The 11,424-nt window shown below is 47.8% G+C and overlaps 1 protein-coding gene across 2 annotated transcripts in view; it reads left to right on the forward strand.

Moving 5' to 3' along the window:
* Positions 1 to 9,939, forward strand: part of Mast4 (microtubule associated serine/threonine kinase family member 4) — a 355,411-nt gene extending 345,472 nt beyond the window's left edge. For both annotated transcript variants that reach the window (XM_013015896.1, XM_013015897.1), the window contains 3 exons: positions 1,271 to 1,407; positions 3,832 to 4,013; positions 4,304 to 9,939. In XM_013015896.1, coding sequence (XP_012871350.1) covers positions 1,271 to 1,407; positions 3,832 to 4,013; positions 4,304 to 8,136 — 4,152 coding nt within the window. In that variant the 3' untranslated portion in view covers positions 8,137 to 9,939. The remainder of the gene's footprint in view (positions 1 to 1,270; positions 1,408 to 3,831; positions 4,014 to 4,303) is intronic.
* The last annotated feature ends 1,485 nt before the right edge of the window (positions 9,940 to 11,424 follow it).

Genomic DNA, 11,424 nt, shown 5'->3' on the forward strand with positions numbered 1-11,424 from the left:
GTTTTCAACTGTACCCACAACCCTTCATTTCCTATAACTTGATACCATTTCTCAACCTCAGCCACTGGGTCCCTTCCCGGCAAAGGCCTTTGGAAAGGCCCTTTCCTTATAGTGCTTGTCATTGCAAGGTCATCAGAGCCCCCTCTGACTTTGTTTTTGTTGGTGGTGGTGGTGGTTGTGGGGCCTGAACTCTGGGCCTGGGCACTGTCCCTCAGCTCTTCAGTTCAAGGCTAGTGCTCTACCACTTGAGCCATAGCACCACTTCCAGCCTTTTTCTATTTACGTGGTGCTGAGGAATCAAACCCAGGGCCTCATGCATGCAAGGAAAGTACTCTACCACTGAGCCATCTTCCCAGCACCACCACCCCCCACCCCGGACTTTGAAAGAACATGTCTCTCCCCTGGTTATTATGAAATTCAAGAAATTGTGAAAGTCCAAGTAACTCACCACCTGCCCTCAGCACCCCTCACCTGGCTGCCAGCACCATACTTTACCTTATGCTTGGTGGTTGCCCACCATGTCCCTTCCCAAAACTCAGGGAGGAGACACAGAACCAACCAGGAAGCAAGGAAATACCTTACTGTGTGCAGCCTGCATAGAGAGATTTCCCACTGCCTGGCACATACTCTCTAGCTCTGCAGGCTGACAGGTTTTATGATAATAGGAAAAGAACCTTTTAAGAATCATTAAACATAAAAGTCTCATTCAGTTTTGCTGCTCTATGATTTCTAGGCCAAAGGAAAAACACAAAAACAGAGGGGGAAAAAAAGAAGAAAAATATATCAACCAAGACTAGACAGCCACTGGGCACATTTCTACTTAATGCATATGAATGAAGCTAACCGTTATTTATAGAGGCTTTCCCATAAGGCCTTCCCTTATCACTCGGTGCTAAAGGTTTTACAAACTCTTCATTTGCTCCCTGGATGAGCACTGAGAAATGAGATAGATAGAATCCAGCCCTCACCTTTAGCTAGTACAGTGGGAATATGGACTCATGAGGTTCAGCAGCCTGCTGAGGTCACAGAGCTCAAGTAGGAATTCAAACCAATGGCTCCAGAGCCCACCCTCTAAAGACACTTCCTTTTTGCCAGCCATCCCATTTGAATTGTCAGGACTTTGGGGAGAGAAGGGTTATTTAGAAATGGAAGGACTTTTGGATAAATGCCTCTGTCTCTTTTGTCTTCCAATCTTTAACTCAGTTCAGATCTTGCTTTATTATAGCATTTCTCTTTAATACCACCTAACCTTTTTTTTTTCTTTTAATAGAGCGGAAATAAGGTGTCAATCACCACGACCCCATTTGAAAACACATCAATCAAAACAGGACCAGCCAGAAGAAACAGCTATAAGAGCCGGATGGTGAGGCGGAGCAAGAAGTCTAAGAAGAAGGAAAGTCTAGAGAGGTTAGTTAAATGGATCTTCCCAAATTTGGTGTACACTTACCCATGTAGGAAAAAAGTTGTTCCTTAACATACACTCTGACTTAGAAGAGAGAGCTATTTTACCATGAGAAATTGCATGCCACAATTTACACATGCATATACATTAAAGTTCATATTTGTTAATACCACTCTTTTTCATGGGAAAATTATTGGGATATTTTATAGTACAAAGATTCTATCATCTTTGATTACCTGTGAGTACCACAAAGAGCCCTTTGCTCATTTTTAAGCCTCTTAGACTTCATTTCAGTAGAGGTAGATTTCTGGAACTGGGCCATCAGGCAGTTTTTCACATATCATATCTGCATTGTAAATGTACTTTACTAATGTAAACATGGTTGTTTTGTAGCCAGACATACCAGAATAACTACATCCTTAAAGCTTCCAAATATAGACCAGAAATAAAGGGGCTCTTTCTCAGTAACAAAAGCCCAGTGAGTTGACATAAACCTGGTGTATGGGGCACTACATGTCTAACCGTGTTCCACGCAGAGGAAAGGGAGACGCATGCTTGTGCTCCAGGCAGGGATTTTTCTTGCCAGGTGGGTTTGGCTTGTGTGTGCTGTAACCTGTGTCCTTCACTCACTTGGACCTGGCATAGTCATCATATGGAGACTTTGAATAGAGATAGAAAGATACATGTGGAAATGAGTAATCAGTTCTGGGAAAAACAAAGCTATATAAGAAGGAAAACAGAATTATACTTTCTATAGTCTAGCTGTGATGTGAAAATTAAACATGAGCTGTTTCTAAAACCAATTTTTTTTCCTTTGGTTGTGGGGCTTGAACTCTGGGCCTGGGAGCTGTCTCTGACCTCTTCAGCTCAAGGCTAGTGCTCCACCACTTGAACCACAGTGCCACTTTTGGTTTTCTGGTGGTTAATTGGTTATTAAGAGTTTCAGAGACTTTCCTGTCCAGGCTGGCTTTGAACGATGATCCTCTGATCTCAGCCTCCTAGTAGCTACAATTATAGGTGTGAGCCACCAGTGCCCAGCTTAGAACCAAAATTTTTTGAGTCAGCTATATTGGGAAGAATAGAAAAAAGGCCATAAGGTGTTGTGAGTCAAAAGTGATTGTATAAGAATTTAATTCTCATCCTTCAGTGTAGCAAATCAACAGGATTTCTACAGCCAAACAAATTTAAATATAGTAATGTAGGCATAGGATTTAGCAATATACAGACAAATGAGAGTAAAGAGGCAAAAGAATAGAAGCTAGTTTCCCATTCATTTCTCTGAGGGAGTAGAGAGAAAGTAAAGTGTTTCCACAAATTCTAGGCTCCTTCTACTCTTTTAGATTGCACTTTATATTTTGGATGTGCTTTAGGTTATAGAGAATAAGCTACTCTAGAAGGTATAGAAGCATTACAATTTAGTGTTTAAGCTCACCTTGATAGCAAAAGAGTTCCAGCTAGCCACATGTGCAGATAAGCCTGAGGCAGCTGTATTATTATTATTATTTTTTATCTTGCACTCACTGAGCTCTAAGTGCTCAATGTGTCTGTGGCACAGTGTCTGCTGTCTACTGATAGGGAAGGCCTCCGCGTTACCTTGCCTGGTGTCATCCATGTAAACATAGCCCGCATTGTTGTTGGGAATATTCAAGAGCCCACAACGGAATGAGCATAGCAAACAGCCCTCCACAGATAAAGCCCCTGCCCAGCATCTCACCATTACAGGATTCTGTATCCAGACTAATGGTTTCATTTCTATGGATTTATTTGTATTATTCTTGATTAAATCATGCTGACATAGATGCGGTATGCCCTAAGAAGCTTTCACACAAAGAAGACTCTTACCATAAACCTAATTAGTATGTTTTTAATGTATTTATAACTCTGTTTTCCCAGATCTTCCTAAGTGTTTGGAATTAAATGTACCTGCATGAATACTGTCCCACACTATTCCTCCTCCTCCTCCTCCTCCTTCTCCTCCTCCTCCCCCTCCTCCCCCTCCTCCTCTTCCTCCTCCTTCTTCTCCTCTTCTTCCTCCTCCTCCTCCTCTGGTAGTACTGAGGCTTGAACTCAGGGCCTGGGCACTGTCCCTGAGCTTAATAAAGGCTGGTACTCTACCGCTTGAACCACAGCTCCATTTCCAGTTTTTTTGGTGGTTAATTATAGGTAAGAGTCTCACAGTTTTTCCTGCCAAGGCTGGCTTTGAACCTCGATCCTCAGATCTCAGCCTTTTTGAGTAGCTATGATTATAGGCGTGAGCCACCAGCACCCAGTTGGGACTGTTCCCTTCTAAGGCCTCAGGAAGTAGCCTCCTACTCTCTGCAGGCAGATACCATCTGACACTCAGGCACTGAGTGAAGACACTGTATCGTGGGCAGGCAGGAGAGGATCTGAAAGTAAGCCTGATCTGTTATTTCCTATTTCCACACTAGGAGGAGATCTCTTTTCAAAAAGCTAGCCAAGCAGCCCTCGCCTTTGCTCCACACCAGCCGCAGTTTCTCCTGCTTGAACCGGTCTCTGTCATCAGGAGAGAGTCTCCCCGGCTCCCCGACACACAGCCTGTCCCCTCGCTCCCCTACCCCTAGCTACCGCTCCACCCCTGACTTCCCATCCGGTGAGTGACCCCCAGGTCTTGACGCCCTAGAGTGCGGAGAGGCAGTGAGGTCATCCTTGGTCCTTTCTGAGAAGCAGGCACTTAGGCCAGCCCGGGGAAGGCAGGTGGCGGAGGTGAACGGCAGGACCGGAGGGAGGACACAGATGGGGCTGTTCACTGACTATTGAAATAAGATTAGCATGAGGGGCTTTACGGGAGAAGCATTCACTCCTCACCTTTACCTGACAGGCCTCGGGGGGATAAAGGAAGACAACCCTGCGTACTTACCGCCTTCTATCTTTCACCCACAGGTACGAATTCCTCCCAGAGCAGCTCCCCCAGTTCTAGCGCTCCCAACTCCCCAGCAGGGTCTGGGCACATCCGCCCAAGCACTCTCCATGGCCTGGCCCCCAAACTCAGTGGGCAGCGGTACCGCTCTGGAAGACGGAAGTCGGCTGGCAGCATCCCGTTGTCCCCACTGGCCAGGACACCCTCTCCCACCCCCCAGCCCACCTCCCCTCAGCGCTCACCATCCCCTCTGCTGGGACACTCACTGGGCAATGCCAAGATGGCACAAGCCTTTCCTGGCAAGATGCACTCTCCTCCCACCATCGTGAGGCACATCGTGAGGCCCAAGAGTGCCGAGCCCCCCCGCTCCCCGCTGCTCAAGCGGGTGCAGTCCGAGGAGAAACTCTCCCCTTCCTACAGCAGTGACAAGAAGCACCTGTGCTCCCGCAAGCACAGCCTGGAGGTGACCCAGGAGGAAGTGCAGCGGGAGCAGTCCCAGCGAGAGATGACCCTGCAGAGCCTGGAGGAAAACGTGTGTGATGCCCCGTCGCTCAGCCGTGCCCGGCCTGTGGAACAAGGCTGCCTGAAACGCCCCGTGTCCCGGAAGTTGGGCCGGCAGGAATCTGTGGATGACCTAGACAGGGACAGACTGAAGGCCAAAGTGGTCGTGAAGAAACCAGATGGCCTCCCAGAGAAACAAGACCCCCATCAGAAAGCCCCCAGCCTCAACACTGATTCAGAAAGTCATGCTCTCTTCAGGCTAGAGGAGAGAGAGAAGAAAAGCTACCCCAAACCATTAGAAAGGGCAGGTCATTTTGATAACAAAGCAGTGGAGGCCCCTTCTCTGGGCAGCCTGTTAAAAGATGCTCTTCACAAGCAGGCCAGCGTGCGGGCCAGCGAGGGGGTGACTCTAGATGGGACAGTGCCTGGCCACAGCCTGGCCCCTGGGGAGCATGGTCACGGTACAGGTGACTTTAAACGGGCCTGCACCCCTACCACGCTCCAGGACGGGCTTTGTCACTCCCCTGAGAGGCCCGCCCCTGGGAAAGGGGAGAGCACAGAGAAGACCTCCCAGGCCAAGGAATTCATTCGAAATGACAAGTTAGACGGCAAGCTGGCTAATATTGATTACCTCCGAAAGAAAATGTCCCTCGACGACAAAGACGATAACCACTGCTCCATGCTCAAGCCAAAGATGACATCCAATACCCATGAATGCCCGGCGGGAAATCCAGTCCGGCCTGCAAATGGGCATCAGGAGCCCGAGAACCGGGCATATGTCAGCAGTGCCCATGTGGCTTCGATGAGTGGTGTGCCCTTTGTTCCCCTCAAAGCCTTAGCTGGCCGGGGGGATGGCGGAGCAGAGAAGCCAGGCTTGGCTACCCCCGAGTCGCCGGTCAGGAAGAGCCCCTCTGAGTATAAGTTGGAAGGAAGGTCAGTTTCGTGCCTGAAGCCCATCGAGGGCACACTGGACATTGCTCTCCTATCTGGACCTCATGCTTCTAAGACACAGCTGCCTTCCCCAGAGCCTGCGCAGAGCCCCAGCCCAGGTGACGACATGAAGCCCTCTGTGCCACTGGCCCTCGCTGGCAGCAGTGGCAAAAAGGGTGACCCTGCCAGCTTAAAGATGAACAAGTCCTACCTGCTAGAGCCTCGGTTCCTCCCCCCTGCCCGGGGTCTCCAGAACTCACCAGCAGCTCCCTTGCCAGACTCAGACTTAAAACAAACCAGGAAAGTTGCCCAGGCTGCTGCCAGAAGCTCGGTGACAGTTGTGGAGAGTCAGCCCCAGCCGCGGGAGGGGAGTCCCAAACACCAGGACCGGTCCACAGACATCAAGGTCATGGCTAGCCCAGGGCAGACCCTGCAGAGCACTGACCCGGCCAGGCCAGGCGTCCCCCTCCCACCCAGAGAGGTCCTCCCAAGAGAGAAGCCAAGCCCGAAAGAGCGGTCTGAAAGGGGGCCGTCCACAGCCCGGAGTGAGCGTGCTATCATGAGGGCAGAGGTGCACCGAGAACCCTCAGTGGAGTTGTATCCTCCAGAGACAGCTAAAGCCAGTGACAGTTCCAAAAATCTGCCTTCGGGGGGAAGGACCCGCCCAGATGTCTACATGCAGACTCAGGCCATGGAGAAAGCATGGGGGCCTTGTGCAAAAACAAACCTGAAAGATGAGGGGAGGGCCCTGGCCAAGGAGGACGCCTCCCCCTCAGCTGGGAGCCACTGTGATAAAGAGGCGAGCAAGGGGAGACACAGCCTGAACCCCAAACCTGAAGTCCCTCCTGCCCGCTGTGCTCCAGAGCCTCCAGGAACTGAAAAGCTCCCTGCGTTCATTCCTTTGCAGAAACAGAGTCCCAAGGAGCTAGAGAGGAAGGAACAGCCTCTTCAAAGGGTGATCAGCAGTGGCCCTCAACTTGTCCTGACCACCAAAGAGCTGCCCAGCCCGGCCGCGTGGCAGCACTGCAATAGTCCAATCCCTGCTTCCGCCAGGGAACCTGGGACCAAGCCCGCTCCTGTAGAACCCGGTCCCTGCCTCCAGGACTCCTCCAGGCCTGCTGCTGTGCACACTGACAGCAGCAGCCACAAGCCCAGGCCCGGCCTTGACCCCAGCGCCCCCAAGCCCAAGCACCCAGACAGGCCCCTTTCATCCCAGAAGCCAAGCGTTGGAGCTACAAAGGGCAAAGAGCCTGCCACGCAACCCCTGGCTGGCTCCAGCAGAGAGGGGAAAAGCACTAGCAAGTGTGTGGATGTGTTTCTTGTTGTCCCAGCCACCCAGAGCAAAGCCAGTGATGCGGTGGGCCATGGAGAAGGGGGTCCTTCCAGTCCACTGCACGCTGAAGAGGGTCCTCCTGAGGCCAGGCTGAAAGCCACCATTGGTGGACGGCCACTGGATACACAAGAGAAGCCAGTGCATTTGCCAAGGCAAGGCCACCTAGAGCTCGGCGAGGCCGTAGACCAGAAACTTCCCGCTGCCAGTGAAAAGCAAAGCTTGTCTCCAAAGCACCCCAAACCATCCACTGTGAAAGACTGCCCCCCTCTGTGCAGACAAACAGAAAGAAGCCCCAATCAGCAGGTCACCCCCACAGATAGGAAGCCAGAAGGCAAGAAATGCACAGAAGCACTTTATGTTCCAGCAGCTGACAACAAGCTGGAAGCCAGCCTTTCCCACGGGCACGGGGACACACGGGCTAAAGGCTCAGAGAGGCCAGTCATGGGCGTGGGGAAGGGCTTCCCAGAGGCCAAGGGGAAAACGCCTGCTTCTCAGAAGCCACCGGCTGAGGCTAGTAAGTCTAGTAGCATGAAACGCTCAACTTCGGTCACTGGGCAAAGTAGCCTCCGCCCCGCCACCCTCCCAGAGAAGACTCTGAGCTTCTCCTCCAGTTTCCCTGAGAACCGGCCAGGCACGTCAGAATCCACCACAGTCAGCACTGACCCCTCTCCCGCCAAGACCAAAGGGGTCACTCCTGAGACCGTAGGCCCCAGCCACAGAGACCACCGGAAGTCTCAGTCTGAGGAGGATGGAAAAACCCAGATGACCAAGAGTGACTCTTTGCCAACCTTCCGCCTCTCTGGCACTGCCCAAGAGTCTCACCACACTGACCCACACGTGCCAGGTGGACCTGGCCATCGGCACAGGGCACTGTCAGTAACTGCCACCATGGGAGAAGCCAAAGGGAGAGAGCCTGCCTCTGCCCAGCCTCCCCTGGCCAGGAAACAGAACACAGGCAGGGAGGTGACCAAGGCGCCCCCAGCCCCCAGCTCCGACCGCCCTCTCACCCTTTCCTCTGAGAAGGACTTTGTAGTACGGCAGAGGCGAGGCAAAGAGAGTTTGCGTAGCAGCCCTCACAAAAAAGCCTCCTAACAGGACAGGGCTCTGGGGACCCAGCCCGAACCTGGAATTGAGTCTTGACCACCAATGAAAACCAGCACTGTGTGGGGATGTCCGCCAGGCAGAGCTTAGAGCCTCACGAAGCGGGAAGTGGAGGATAGAGACAGAAAGAGGAAACCTCCTTCCAGATGCCTTCCCAGGAGTAACCGGCGAAGCTTACCGGCTAGTGTTTGTAAGAAACGAGATAGTATACAGCACAGGTTGGTGAGGAGAGAGATTGTCTCTGTAAATACCTAGCAATGTGTTTGGTTTGGGATGTAGAGTCTATACCTTGCTGCTGCAATCGCATCATCGCCTACAACTTTTCTGAATTAAGATCTTTACCGCTATCATGTCGTAGTAATGAAGTATAATGGTCAAAACTGGGTGTGTGTAAAACTAGAGAGACATCCATATTCATACATGTACACATTCACCTACATGTTTTGGTCTGTGGTTTAAGACTATTTCAAGGATGTTTTTATAAGTAGAGTTCAAGATGAAAGAAAACCCTAAACACAGTAGATTGTGAGTTTTTCATGTGTATTTTAAAGCAGAGTTTCTGATAGTACTGTATCTGGCTACCTATTTCCAGATCTAAAGCAAGAACTGCTCTGACTGCTGCATTTGCATTCCTCCATTAAGAATGGCCAGGGCAAATGGAGCTAGCCATTTACTTCACAGTCACCATAGTGGGTATTCTGGTCTTTGGGGCCAACTGTCCAAAGGGTCAGTTGTCTTTGTCTCTGAATTCCATGTTTGGTCTTCACATGAGGACGAGCAGGGACTAAACACACATCAGCTTTATTTCTGTTCTTTCTTTCTCTTCTTTTCAAGCTCTTACACTCAGGCCTCTCTGCTGTGAGTGGCAAGTCCAACCACATTTTGTGGTTCTGCACTAGCCTTGTTCTGGAGTAAAAATTGCTGGCTGCACACAACTCTGCTAGTACTTAGGTCAAGTGATATAAGCATCAGGCATTGGAAGAGGTTTTAAATTTGCTTTTTTTTTTTTGAGGAAAAGAAATGGGGGGAGGTGGATTTGGGCATCATAGCATATATACTAAAGAATAATCAGGACATCAGATACATTTTAAACATAGCTGGGGCCTTATGTTGTAGGTGAAACCTGCTGTTTTGAGCAAGTTTCCTGGGTTTCACATTCGTTTCTGATGCATCGAGTAGCTCCATACAGTTCATAACACGATCTCTTTATTTGTATGCAAAGAAAAAAATTCTGTACTAATAAAGAGCAGCATTTTTGTAACAAAGACTTAATGGAGCTATTTGGTGCTTGAATGTGACCATCCTTTTTTACTTTTTGCTAAGCCTTATTTAAATTTTGTATACCATGAAATGTGTAGAATTTGTCAAACCATTTTTAGTGCTGAGGGGTTTTTGATTTTTTTGTTGTTGTTGTCGTTGCAGTTTGGGGGGTGGCTTGTTTTGAATTGTAAGATGGCACTTGCTGACATAAGTACTAAGGCACTAAGAGACAATGCAGATAAGTATTTATTAGATGTTTGGGATCCTGGACAGGACTTTGGTTTTATAAGAGGAAAAAAATGACCAATAAATAACCAATCTAGCACCAACTCCCCTCTCCCCTGGTGATGTCTCAGTATCTTTGTGCTATAAAGTTGTTTATGTAAGCACAGCATCATCGTACAGCCCTGTGGATTATAAATCGTTTGGCAAGGCTGTAAACACTCCAAAAACAAAGACATTACTGACTTTGCAGTTGTCCTTCCTTGTAAAGTAAGTTGGCAATGGCAAAAAAATAATAATAATAAAGAAAAAGAAAAAATGTCTTCTCTGCCCTTCTCTACCCCTACACAATTGTTATCTATTCCCAAATTTTTAGCTCTTCCTCATCATTACACTGTGAAACTGTCAAAGAAACAAACATATTTTTTCACAAGAAGTTAAAATGAGTTTCAAAAATGATCTCAACACTTATGATACATATCTGTTTAGCAGTTGTCATAACCTAAGCTTTCAACACTAAAGACATCAAGGCAGGTCTATCCAGGAGATAGTTCATGGTTTACAACCTTGTTTTTTTTTTCTTTTCTTTCCACTGTCCAGTTTTCTTTGAAGCACAACTAGCTGCTTGTTTACAAAGGATATTTTTATGTATATTTTGTATAGTGTACTATCATTTTTTGCCAAATATGTTTTTTGCATTTTGGATGAGTAAAGAGTACTTAAGGTTGCATTCATGTGATACCTGTTTGTTGTTGTGAGACTCTCCAATCAGCTGGTTAGAAGTTCTGTGTTTGGTTTGCTCAGTCTCTTTGTGGTTGTTAAGATGTGCTCCTCGGTAAGTGCTCCCAGCTGTAGACTTACCAGCTTAAAAGTTTGTTAGGATCTGTGCAATAAAGTGTTTGCAGTCTTATTTTCTCTAAGAAATCCCCTCCCCCATGGATGTCATAATTGTTGTATACTGAACAAATATTTATACTTATGCAGTTGCATAATATTGAATAAAATTTAGCATGAAAAGATGGCTATGTGTTTTTCAAATACATATCACCTCAGAAATATTAACAATTATTATTCTTTAACACAGAGGGTGGGTTTTCAAGAATTGGTTTTTGGTGAATGGAATGTTTTACCTTTTTTTCTTTAGGCCTACACAAGTAGTTCGTCCTCTCCTCTTTCTCCTCCTCCTTCTTTTCCTTCTCCTCCTCCTCTTCCTCCTCCTTCTTGTTTTAATAAAAATTCATTCTTGTGGAAGCTAACCAGAGTACTCCCAATAACCTGATACCTTTTACTAAGCCTCTATCTAACACTGAGCTCCAGTGTTCCTTCATTGCTTGCGTTAAGAAACCAAAACTTAGAAAAGAGAGATTAAGAGACTAACCCTGCTGGTTGGCAAGACTAGGACTTGAACTTCTGCAATCTGACTGGCCAGCCCACACACTTACCGTCTATCACTAGCCACGACTCCCTTTTTCTCTTACACTGCACAATCATAAGTTACAAGAGGAAAGAGGACAGAATCATGATACATAATACAGTTCTCACTGCATAATCAGTTCTCGCTGATTAGAGAGCAACTCTCTGCTGAATGTCTCATTTTAAAACAGCAATTATGGAAGTGATCATTTTATTGGTACTTAATAAGCTAAACTACATCTCAGGGCCAATATTAACGGTAAGAACTGCTTATAAAACTTCAGAATGAATACATACCCTTTAGTGAAACAAAAGTTTAAACTTTCAGAAGAACCTACTTTGATCCAGACTGGCCTGGGCAAAAACCACATACGTCACTAAAGA

Source organism: Dipodomys ordii, unplaced genomic scaffold, assembly GCF_000151885.1.
Source record: "Dipodomys ordii isolate 6190 unplaced genomic scaffold, Dord_2.0 Scaffold28, whole genome shotgun sequence".
Classification (NCBI taxonomy): Eukaryota; Metazoa; Chordata; class Mammalia; order Rodentia; family Heteromyidae; genus Dipodomys; species Dipodomys ordii.